This window comes from Nesoenas mayeri (genome assembly GCF_963082525.1).
Source record: "Nesoenas mayeri genome assembly, chromosome: 8".
NCBI classification, from domain to species: domain Eukaryota; kingdom Metazoa; phylum Chordata; class Aves; order Columbiformes; family Columbidae; genus Nesoenas; species Nesoenas mayeri.
In genome coordinates this window covers 27,402,071-27,414,721 of record NC_137554.1, presented here as the reverse complement: position 1 = coordinate 27,414,721, position 12,651 = coordinate 27,402,071, and the positions used below count along the sequence as shown (strand labels likewise).

Sequence of the window (12,651 nt, the reverse complement as noted above, 5' to 3'; positions counted from 1 at the left end):
TTACGTAGTTATAAATAAATAAATAGATAAATAAATAAACCCGCAAGCCTCTGTAACTAAAACTAAGCCCTCCCTTCCGTTAAGGGACGGGACCGGGGACCCGCCCCGCCCCTCCCCTCCCCTCCTTCTTGGCCCCGCCCCCTTTCCCGCCCCCCCGGGCCCCGGGCACTGCGGTAGCGCGGCCGCTGGGGGGCGCCCCGCGGGGGCTCCGTGCGGCACAAACAGGCGACTCCGGTTTGTATCCAAACTTTATTAGAACAATCCCCAAGAGCTGTAAAACAGTGACAGAACAGCAAAATCAAACACCTGCGTTATCAAACATATTTAAACACGTTCCCAATTTCTGCATAGCAGAAGCAAACAGGGTTTAGAGCTCAAACCGTCGTGCTCACGTTAATTTGGTTTTGGCAAGATAATAATATACCCTTAACAATCACATCAATGAACAGTAACCTCCCTCTGGTTTCTCAAACCTTGGAGAGCCTCTTTCGTGATTTTACAACTCATTATTTGGGACAAATACGTGGGTATTTTGTAGCATAGAGTAACAGACAATTTTAACATTAGTAGCACTCGTGTTACTTAAACATGAAGAAACAGTTATCTTTCTAATTTGATTACAGTGCAGTACAAATTACATATTATCTCAAAAATCATCACCTGTATCAAAAGTTAAAAAATTTAGAATAATTTATAAAACACTCCCAGAATAGCAAATTACCAGTCTTGAAATGGAGAGCGAAAGTTATGTTTATGAACACACCAACAGCTGTGTTACAGTAACATACTATGTATTTGCTTTTTTCCCCCTCTATTTTAAGCAGCAGGAGCCCCATTCTCCTCACAGTTACACGGGTACGACACGTGTGACCATTGTAACAGAGAGCAGAACAGGCCCTACCCAGAACCTCACTACACCACAAATTAAAGCTGTAAAAAATCTACTACTAATTATGGAACAGTCTTGCATTGTTTTTATTTAATTACTTGCAACACCACAACCGTCGTGTGTTTTCTCGCAGATCACGCAGTTACTTCCATGACCTGACACCAGCCACTGGGAAATTCATGTGCTGCATCACGCAGTTCAAACACATCTGACATCGTTTTATATCAATTCGAAATAATGACGATATTGTTTTTCCTATCTAGCCTTTTCTGTTTTGTAGTCTACATGGTGTGAATAAACTTCAAAATACAAGTCAGGTAAAACAACAGCCAGTAAGGCACTTTGTCAGCGAGGACGCAGCGTCCAGGCCGAGCGACTGGTCCACGGGACATTCTGCGTCACCAAACACAGTCAGTCTGTTCTTCACGGTCACTCCTCTGAGTACCCATTTGTAGAACAATACTCACTGACCAGCCCAGAACCAGCTTGACATTGCGTCTGCCAACATCTTTTTCCTGTTCTACAGAACGTGCAACAGTAAAATAGTTCATACTTTTAAATACTAATGTTTAAAAGACTATTCAGCATCCTTGTAACAGCCAAGAATCAGCTACTGAATACTACTTGGAAAAAAACCCCTCAGAGTAAGAAATGATCCCATCTTTCTTGTTTTCTGGGGTCACTTTTTCTTTTTTTTCTTAACATTTGAAGGCTTGACATTAAAACTTTGGTATAAAACATGTAAATGAAAGCCACCCATTAACACGCCATAGGGAGACACAATGGATCCAACTTGAACTAAACCAAAATTGATTGTGTGGGTATGATTGCATTTCCTCTGTCTCAGTTTCTACACTCGGCTTGTTCGAGATCCTCACAAGAGTTTGCTCAGTTTGCTCTGCCCATGTCCCGCTGCCCCACCAGAGCTGCTCCCGCAGTGCCCAGGGACCAGCTGAGCCCTGCGAGTGGGGGGTCCCGCAGCACCGGGGATCCCCCAGCACTGAAGATCCCACAACACTGGGCTCCTGAAAGCACCAGGGGGTCCCGTAACACTGGGGATTGCCCAGCACTGGAGACCCCACAGCATCAACTCCCGTGGGCTCAGCAGCAAAGCCTGTATGACATATTTTACCATGTTATAAATAGCTGCATGTTCCACTCTCTGAAGAACGGAACTTTAAATTTTACACTAAATCATGCAACAAAGCAAATGTCCAAATCCATAAACGTCACTACTAGCACTGCCTCCATGGTGTAAGCCTGCAGACTCCGGCCACAGGGTTAGTTGGGAACCACTATAATAAGTTAGTCTTAAAATATTTTAAGTCATACTTTCCCAAGTAAATACTTGCATTAATTTCTATTTAATTCATCAATAGCAATTTATTTTTTAAAAGCCAATCTTAATATTAAATCATTGTTATTTATTTATTCAATTTATTGATTACAAAATCTACATGGTATTGCTCAGTATTTTCACAGTTCTCATAATTATATCACTAAGAAAATGGCTTTTAAATTTTCTTCTCAGAAATGATGATCACTTACGTTCTAAATAATTTCACAAAATAGTGAGTGGAGCAAATTTATACATATATATATATTTTACTGTATATAAATAATAATACAATTTAAAACTTTAACTTTTAGAAATTCCTTTAGTAAATGCATAGGTTTGTTACAAAAGTCTTCTAATCAAATAACTGTATACTATTTCTATTCTGTTTCATTTCTAGTAAACTCTATGGTTACATTCATATGATAAAAAAGCACGCTGTATTCAGAAATATGCTTTTTCAGTTGAGCTCCCAGTAAGACACTCAAGTCCAGTAGAAATATCAATTACTTAAATGCAGTTTCTTTAGCTGCAAACTAATCACACAGTATTAAAAAAAAAAAAAAGTGTTTTAGCACATGGACAGTAATCAGAGCAGCAGCTTTTAAAACCACAGAATGGTGACTTGTACTCCAACATGTTACTGACTTAATTCTCAGAAGATATTAGAATAATGGGGGGGGTTGCATATTCAGTGTCATGCATGTAAGAATAATGATGATGATGAAAACCATCAGTCAAGAGCCTGATTTTTCCCAAGGCCGTTTTCTCAGCCCTTTTTGAAGGTCAGGTTTACTCCAGGGCATCTCCAGAGGAGTTACCAAACATGGAAGATGCCCACGATCTGTAGTTATGTTTGAAACCGCACACCTTTGCTTTACAGTACTTGAGTCCTACACTGAACCACTCATTCCTGCTCCGGGGAAAGGGCTGCAGTGCCTGCTGGATCCCAGAGACAACACGGGATCCCCTGCCCTGTGCTCGGGATCCTGGCACAGCTGTGGTGACAACACTGCACCAGCACCACCCAGACCCACATGGGTGGTATCACAGCGGTCACAGCCACCAACCGGAGCCACAAGTTACGGAGCAAAGTTACTTTGGGATGTGGAACATCAGTAAGTTTTGCCCAGAAACTTGCATTCGGATCTTCTGGAAAAGAATTTGCCTTTCTCTTTGTGACACCAATGGACGCCTGGGGCTAGAAAAGCATTTTAGGCGCTGAGCTCCTGCACCAGATCTGGCAGGGGTACGGCACAAACCTGGGGAGCAGACAGCAGCACAACAGCTCATTCAGTACACGGGGAAAGGAGGAGGCCTCAGCATGGCTGGGTCCTCGGGCGCCCCGGTGACCCTGCCTAGCGCGGGTTGCACTGGATGATCTCCAGAGGGCCCATCCAACCCCAACCCATCTGTGGTTCTGATTCCACAAGACGAATACATTAAAACCTTTTCAGCTCAGCTCATGGCAGTAACAGACTTGAGAAGGGATCCAGGATGAGACCTGTTCCCTGGGCAGAGCTGCTCCTGACCTCGGTGACAGTTCCACCAACAGGAGGGTCACAGAACTGAACACAATGTTAATGTGCTTGCTACTAATAGATTTTGTACTAATGACTGGGCAAACTTAATAAATAAAAAGCAAACTAAATCTTTTGGAGCATCTTTCAGTAGCTAAGTAATTCATCCTGTATCACAAGAAGACTTGAGTTCAATGTCTCAACACCTCACTGTGTGAGCACCGGAGCCTGCAGACCCATGGAGAGGACACCCCAGCCCTCAACACCCCGGTTGGTCAACGTCTCGTTAAGGAGCCCTTCTGAGTGAGGCAGAGCAATGGAATTCCTTGTGCCAAGACTCCCTTCCAGGAAAAAAAAGACTGCATTTGGTTTTCCTTTCAGTGAAGCTCAACTCCCTCATAATGCAGAACACGATCAGAGACTCGTTAAGAGATGGGGCTATTGACACAAGTGCATCTCTCTTGGGCATCAGCTGAAAATGATACATTCATCATCTTGTTCCCGATGAAATCTCATTTGTGTGAACCACAAACCACGTGCAGTGGGACCTTCGGTTATGTCACTTTTTAAGCACAACTCACAAGAAACGTCACTTGAAGCAGCATCGACTATAATCCTCTGTGACCAACTTCTTTGGGACCTGCGGGTACCATCACTTAAAAGACGCAGTTGTGGCTGTGATTAAAATATCACTACATTTTTCAGTGTAGAGAATCATTAATGCATGTATAATCACAGTTTAAATAGCTGTGAACCAGCTTGTACAAAAAAATACAATCATAGCACCATATTTACAAATTTAGTACCATCTTCTGCTTAACTAGAGCATCTCAAACTATCTTTTTATGGCTAATTAGGTTATATGTTAGTGCTTTCAAAAAATTGCCTGAATTTCTTTTACAAATATACACTTATAAAAAGAAACATTATCAAAACTGCTGTCATCTAAGGCAGCAACTTGTATTACAAAAGTTATTAAAACATCATTATAGACTTAAAAAAGCTTCAAATTTACATTTTCCTTTTCATAGGCACTCTAAATTAAAACGTGGCCTTGTTTTCACAGCTGTTAGTTTATGCATTCAAACTAGTTAAATGTTACCAATGTTGCTCATTTTTCTTTAGATATAAGCAAAAGGAAAAAAGAATCACCCATTAACCAGAAGCATCATTTATGGTTTTTACTTTTGCCTACTTTATACACGTTTTGCTTAAAAGTGACACTGTTTGGATGTTGAGGTCTCATGTGTGTTATCCCACTGCCTTCTTAGGGCTTAGCTCCTTCTTCCCCAGAATTCGGTGAAGGCTGGCTGACATGAAGTAGGGTTTTGCTGTAGATCCATCATTTCTTTCCAGGTCTTCACCTGAATTTACACAGCAAAAGCAGCCAAAAGAGCAAACAGCGCAGACACACACACACAGAATTGAAGAAGGGAGAGAGCAAAAGACCAAACATTACAAAACATTCCCAATCAAGGCAATTTAGCTGTATTGTTAAATTGACAAAGGACACTATAAAATTTCTATTTGCTCAAACCAGAAGAGGTTTTACACAAGGCAGAGACATAAACATCTAGCCATTTTTAAATGACAGCAATATATCCTTTCTGTTCTTTGGTTTGGCAGTACAGGTGGAAATTTTCAGAAACCCTCATGCCTCCAGTGAAGCCTGGCATTTCAGGTACTTCTTGCTAGAAAACTCATCCCAAAGAGAGCTGTGGATTTAATCACTTTTAAAAACTGGACCCTTTTTCACTGCCTAAGACAAAGATAAAGTTCTAAAGTGCGGACACGCTGTGTCTGCACGACCAGAGGGAACAGGAAGAAAACCTTCACACAGCTCCATGGCAGTGTATTTTCTGCATATTTGGCATAAATTTATAAAGTCTGATAATTTTTCAGCACACCAGACTTTCTACATTTTGTTAGTTTGAAAAATTTCAATTTGTTATTAACGAGAGGTTTGAGTGAATCATTGCTGTACAGGGCGCTTCACAAAGCACTCAGAAGCAAACTGTTACTAAAAGTTAAGAAACATCTGAAAAACAACAGCCCGTGAGCCACACAGGCACCTTCCATCACTTATACTAATTAAATCCGAATACTAAGAAACTTTCTGCGCTGAGGAATGCATTAAGGAGCCAGTCAGAAAAACAGAAGCAGTTCATTTTTCACAATCTGCTAGCATGTCACCACAATTCTGTAAAGAACAGATAAGGTGGTTTTTCTACTCTTCTTCCAGTGACTTGCAGGTATTAGTGAAAGAAAACATAGTACTTACAAAAGCAGAGGAAAAGTGTGTCAACACACATTGCATAGACGCTGAAGAACCCGTGTGCAACTAGGTAGGAGCCAATAATGACCGTCTGCAAAAACCAAACCACAACAAAACCCTAAATTTAATTTGGGACCAACGTGGCAGTGTTGACACAAATCAGAAGCCTAGTCTGCTAAGCAAACTTGGGAGGATTTAATGGCAGCTCTGTAATTCTACCAAAAGCTACTTCTGCTTGGAAAGGGATCACATGTTCAAGACACCGTGTCCCAACATGCGGGAGCCACTGGTTTTCCAGCTGCCAAACTGGAGCCATTTCAATCCTCAAAGAGACTATATGCCAAGAATATTCTGAACTCCTTCCAGATTATTCTAAAGAACCACTCATCCTGGAGGTGCTCCCAAGTCTTGGGCGGGTACAAAAGGAGACAGAGATGCATCGTAAGGCCCCAGTGTCATCAGTCCCTCAGCACCAGCCTTTGCTGTCAGGGGGCTGAAGAGAGCACCTGTGAAATCCGTTTTTCTGTGGGTGCAGAGTCACTGTGGTGCCTGGAGGCTCCAGAGGACTCGAGCACAGACCAGTCCCCACCTCCGTGTCACGGGGCAGCGTGAGGACAACCGGAGGTGCCACCAGCCGAGCCCCGGGCAGCCCGAGCACGTCTGCAGGGACCAGGCGCTGCCTTACCAGCAATGGTACCCAGTAGTAGTTGAGCGCGGGGGCCTCCTGCGCAAAGAGCGGAATTCTGCGTGTGAAGAAGAAGAACGCGAGGACGCCTGCGAGGAGAACAGAGCATCAGTGATCCCTGCGCTGCCGCGGAGGCCTCGTCACCCAACGAGTGCTGAGACACAACAGCAGGTGCAAGGCTGGTTCAAGTAAGAGTTTGTAAACAATAAATTCATCAATACTAATTATCTGCAGGATCTCTATTCTGACAGAAGAAATATGTAAATGAATCAATCACCATAAAGATATTAATTGGCCCAGAGAGACGTGTTTATTAATTGTTTTGTTTCATCATCCTACTGGATTTAATGGCAAAATGAATAAATAGTGACAAGACAGTGACACGGGATAACAAAGACCATTGGGTGGATCTTTTACAAAATAGACTGAGAAAAAAAATCTACTGCTTGAAATTTTATTGCTTTAAGATATACAGCTATTTCAGAATAAAAGGAGAAATGGCAGTGCTAGTGGTAAGCATGACTAGATCAGACCAATGCATCTACAACAGAAATCACCCAGAGAATTTACTCTTGAAGAAGACAGAGACATGAATTAATTTCAGTATTTCATGGCTTACGTTTCAGAGGATAAATTTCAAATCAAATTTGCTACCCCAGTTTGAAAGTCACTCTACAACAATACAAAATATTTTAGATCTGTTCTTGGTACTAATGATCAACTTTTGTTTAAAATATAATTCATCGGTAATCTTTTAAAGCATACAGAATACAAAATACAGTTATTTGTAAAATACTGTTTTGAAACTGCTGTGACAATTCACAAGAACCATAAGGAAATACTGCCAACTTGAATTTCTGAAAGTGTTTCATTTAAAAAAAAAAAAATCACTTTTCTGTCACAGAAAAACATGAATAATATATTTTGATTTTTACTGGTAACTAAGAAAACTCTGTAAGTATGCTAGAAATATTATATTTCTTTTACTATAGCTTATAGCTATAATGGGCTTGAATGTAGCACAGCTTGTGGGCCATTTGCAGACCTGCAGCCCCTCCTCTTGTCCCCACACTGTCTGCTGCCAGGGGCACCTCAACCGCAATTCTGTTCAGTTCTTAGAAACTACAACCAACTGGGGCTGACAATGGGTGTGAATTGGTTTGATCCAGCTATGATGCTAGAAAATAAAACATACATTCAGAACATATCAATTAGCTTACCTACACCACCGGCCACGAGAATTTTCCCCAGGAACAAAAGGAAGTCTGTAACTTTGTCCAGAACTGCAACTCTGTTCAGCAAAGGACAGATGATACATAACTATCACAAACCAGACATTTATATTCTTTCTCCTCAGAGCTATGAATAGTTGACAGAATGTGACCAAGAAGCCGCCTTCTGCTGGTTTCATAGCCTGACAACACAAGGCAGAACCAGCGCTGAGCTGGGCTTTGTTACAGCCTAATCCTGCCAGGCAAAGAGCTCTGAGCCTCTGGTTTAGTTAGGCCTTGATGCGGTGATCCTGCTGCAGCACGTGAAGGGGGGTTAAGTACACCAAACCAAAACATCACAGCATTTTTATTTCAGCTGTCCCACTAGTGTTTGAAAGGTACACAGCCAAACAAGAAGCAATGGTTGTGTAGATTGATTGGTAGGTTTTCTTTTCACTCAGTCCTATCTGGCCACATTTTGTGACCCCATAACATGACAAATCTGCTATTTTTAGAGATCATGGTACAAGACCAAAGGCAGGAGGCCTCAAAGCAGGAAGACAATCACAGATGAAGGTAGACAGAAAAACTGTCAGTAAATCTGCAGTTCCCACTGAAAGCAACAACAGGGAGGTTCTGCTCAAAGTCCTCCCAGCCTGACTTATCAGAAACTGCAGGTAAATAATGGGATGGAAACTGAGCTTTGTATCATCAGCCTCTTGACAGCACTGAAGGCTATGGGTATGGTAATACACAGCACTGACTACCATGAAAGAGAAACATTAAGAAATATTAAAGAGAACAAGTCATTATTAACCTGTCAATTCAGAATTAGAAAAATATACAAGATTTTTAAAATCTCCATTTGGAACAATAAAATTATATGCCTGGCTTTTATCTATTGCTCTTGTTGACTAAGAGCAAAAGCACCAAGGATAGTGAGACGATGCTCTGAACGGAACCGAAGGTGGAGCTGTTCTGTCAGCTTGGCAGAGGTGGCTGTGCTGGCCAGCCTGTGGTTACACGTCGTTTAGAAGTGAGGGCCATGGCTGAGGACAGCCGCAGTTTACAACAATGTTTGAAGGAGACATGGGAGAGGAAACAAATGTGTGTTTAGAGTGCAACAGCAGGAAATCCTGACACTTCTGAGGACTGGAGATGGCCCCTTACCTCACCACGTTCCGCATGAGCAGAAAGAACGCTTCCTTTGCCGAGGTGCAGAAGTTTTTACCATATATAGCAATCTGCAAAATAAAGTAGCTGTTAAGTAATTTAAATAACTGGGATACCTCCTTGTATGCCAGAATCTTATTGCATGTAAAGCATAGCTCTCTCTAATACACGGCCTTAAACTGAGACAAACACCAAGCACTTCTCCCTGTCACCTGTTACCTCTCAACACTTCCCACCAAGCGGGGACAGAATATTATCCACCTTCCCCCTCCAAATCACCTGGTGCTGAGCACGTCAGCCCTTGTGATCTTGCAGGCAGTAAGCTCAGTACTTAGTTTGCCAAGCAGAACAAACAAGGTATTTGCTGAGAGATTCTTCTCACTTTGCTAGTGACCTACACTGAGTTACAGCATCAGAGTGGTTGGGGTTGGAAGGGACCTCTGGAGATCATCTAGTCCAATCCACCTACTAAAGCAGGTTCACTCAGAGTAGATTGCACAGGAATGTGTCCAGATGGGTTTGAATGTCTCCAGAGAAGGAGATAGGGTTTAGAGTCAGTGGAAGGGTATATAGCAAGTAGAAAGCAACAGGCACTTGTAGAACAGGAGTGACTTGACCCCTGTAGGTATCTCCTTGGACCTGATGCTACTCTCGTTCAAGAAGAAATCTGCAACACCAATATCAAAGTCAGTGGATTTATATCAGCACAAACTAAAGCAGCTAAAGTTATTCAGGAGCAAAATAATTTCTTCTTCCTGGAATAGTGCCCACAAGGATAAGATTTACTAGAACAGCCCTTAGTGCAGTTTGTAAACTGTAAACAAGACAGTCAAAAAGAAAACTTTCTCTTCAAGATGGCATTAATTTGAAAAATCAATTGCATGACCATGGGTTATAGTGGACCCATTCCAGCCACCTCCTTCGAGACAAGTCTGTGACTGTACCATTCAATCACTGAAACTTCTTCAAGTCAGGACATTCTAGGCTGAAATCTACATATGTTTAAATAGGTGAAAATCTGGAATTTCTCTCTGGAAGCTAAGAAGGGTTATTTTAGAGTAATATCACTGCTGCTAGAAGAGTTTGTGCTTTTAACTTTCACGAGGAAATACAGATACCATGTGCCTTCTGACCTCCTCATTCAAACACTGCCTCCAAACAGAAATGTCATCAACATGCAGCATGAAACAAGCTCATGTTTCTGTTGAAATCAGGATTTCAGTTGCTGAACCACTTACTTTGGGAGGTGAAGGGAATGGACAAGGACAGGCAGGAAAGGAAGCTGAATATATAAGTAGAGAAAAAGAGATCTTACTTCTTCATGGTAGGACCACATGCATTTCCTGAAAACTCCCAGAAATCCCATTATTTATTCAGCAGATTCTAGCACTAGTGGGTGTTGATCAACTAGTAGTGGTTAGAGTATTTTAGTGCCCCAGGTAGGGAAGAGCACATGCAGAGACAGCACATACCATGATGTAGGCATTTCTGTTTATAAATTTTAAGAATTTTTCCAAACACCAGAAACAGCATTTGAGGCAGCAGAGTAGGAATCTAGTGAAGGAGTTCTGTGTACCTGAAAAAAAGGAGAGTACATCATACATGGAACTCAGAAGCAGTATTCAGAACATAGAAAGCTATTCGGAAGAAAACCTTAAATTGTGACAGAAGCAGAAACATTATTTCTTCTGGTTATGGACTCTCTCAACCAAATTTAGCTTACTAGCTTTCAATTAGATCAGATCCATATCCTGCATGAACTTTGCATTAAGTTCCCAAGGACATAGAGTCAATTTGAGTAAAGCAGCACAAATTCACTGGCTTCAATGATCCTACAATGGCTAAAATAATGTTAAATGAATCTCTTTTCATTGCTGAAAAAACAACTTGGGAAAGTAAGGAATTTACCAAAGGAGGTCTTCATAACGTAGAATAAATTCAAAAATCTCACCTTTCAGTTTGTGATCCAAGTACTCCAGTATTACTCTAATAAGCTGGACAATTGCAAGAATTAAGGCTCCAAATGCCAGCGAACCTGTATGGTACCTAAAACAAAATAAGTAACTGTTATGTTGCACATATGTGTATATGTACAATTATACATGTATGTGCATGTGTGTGTATATATATATATAAATAAAACTGTAACTGGAGGAAGGTCCATTAGTGGGAATTACATTTGCTAATGGACCTTCACCCTGATCTACCAGAGAATAATGGGATGAAGGTGCTGGTGGTGCTTGCGTGAGTACTGCATCTGTCTGTCAGTCTGTGTGGCCAACTGTCTATGTACGTGTTGTACACAGGTATGTGGGTGAGTGCACCTACAGGGAATACCTGCTCACACTTGTAGCTGGTCAGACCCGAAGGACAGAGCTGCCACAGCCTTGTTGCCGTTGGGATTCAGGATCCAGCCTTCCCCAACAACTACATTTTCCTGACTGTACCAGGTTTGGATGGAACAGTGTTAGTTTTCTTCACAGCAGCTTGTATGGTGCTATGATTTGGATATGTGTTGGTAACACACCCGTGTTTTAGCTGTGGCTGAGCAGCATCAAGGCCTTTTCTGGTCCTGCCGCTGCCCCACCAGAGCAGGCTGGGGGTGCACAGGGGCTGGGAGGGGACAAAGCGGGACAGCTGACCCCACCGCCCAAGGGACATCCCACAAGAGGATGCAGCAAGAAAAGCTGCAGGGAAGACGGAGAAAGGAGGGGTGTTCAGAGTCAGGGTGTTTGTCCTCCCAAGTCACCGTGCCATGTGCTGAACTCCTGCTGTCCTGGGGACAGCTGAACATCCGCCTGCGATGGGGAGCAGGGAATGAATCCTCTGCGTCGTGCTGCTTGTGCACACAGCTTTGCTTTATGTATAACTGCCTTTATCTGAGCCCGTATGTTTTCACACTTTTATCCTTCCAATTCTGTGTCACAGCCACTGTGGGGGAGCGAGCGAGTGGCTGCGTGGGGCTCGGCTGCCCACCGGGGTTAAACCACAATGCTGACTAATCATTTTCATTTGATATTCTAAGTCTGGCCTCCCTAGAGGTAAAAAGAGCACTTGTTGGATACATGACAAGACTCACATCCAGCTGCACAGTCTTACCGTATTGCTCGTCCAAATGAAGAGAAGAGTGGCCACAGTGGAATATCAGCTGGTTTTCGATAGGCCCAGTAATACGAGGCAAAGGCACCAGCAAGGGTACACTGACCCAGTGCAATTGCAAAGTTCACCAGCCAGAGAAAGACAAAGGCGTTGGCCAACTGGAAGATGAAGATGTACTTATGGTACAGGCTTTCTCCTCCATAAAACGCAAAAGTACATTGAGCACCCGGACATACTTTAGTCACATTGGTTCTATTAAAAGTCTGTATAGAAAGAAAAATAACACAATGATAAGCAATGAATTGTGTGTGTACATTCGCTGAAGTTTAGCAGTTTAATACAAATAATATAATTCTGCTTGATGTTTCATTAGGTCATTCAGCACTGCACTCCAATGCTATGTAACCTGTTCACATATTTAAGGATTTGTATTAATGTCTTATGCAATGCAGATGCTTAACTC

At 42.2% G+C, this 12,651-nt stretch overlaps 1 protein-coding gene across 1 annotated transcript in view; it reads right to left on the bottom strand.

The window, feature by feature from the left end:
• Nucleotides 1-4,996: 4,996 nt before the first annotated feature.
• The window catches only part of SLC44A5 (solute carrier family 44 member 5), a gene marked incomplete at both ends in the record, with an annotated part of 75,311 nt that continues 67,656 nt past the window's right edge, over nt 4,997-12,651 (bottom strand). The window contains 8 exons of the mRNA XM_080348800.1: nt 4,997-5,109; nt 6,027-6,111; nt 6,706-6,794; nt 7,926-7,996; nt 9,087-9,160; nt 10,562-10,665; nt 11,041-11,135; nt 12,189-12,451. Of these exons, the coding sequence (XP_080204926.1) occupies nt 4,997-5,109; nt 6,027-6,111; nt 6,706-6,794; nt 7,926-7,996; nt 9,087-9,160; nt 10,562-10,665; nt 11,041-11,135; nt 12,189-12,451 (894 nt within the window). The remainder of the gene's footprint in view (nt 5,110-6,026; nt 6,112-6,705; nt 6,795-7,925; nt 7,997-9,086; nt 9,161-10,561; nt 10,666-11,040; nt 11,136-12,188; nt 12,452-12,651) is intronic.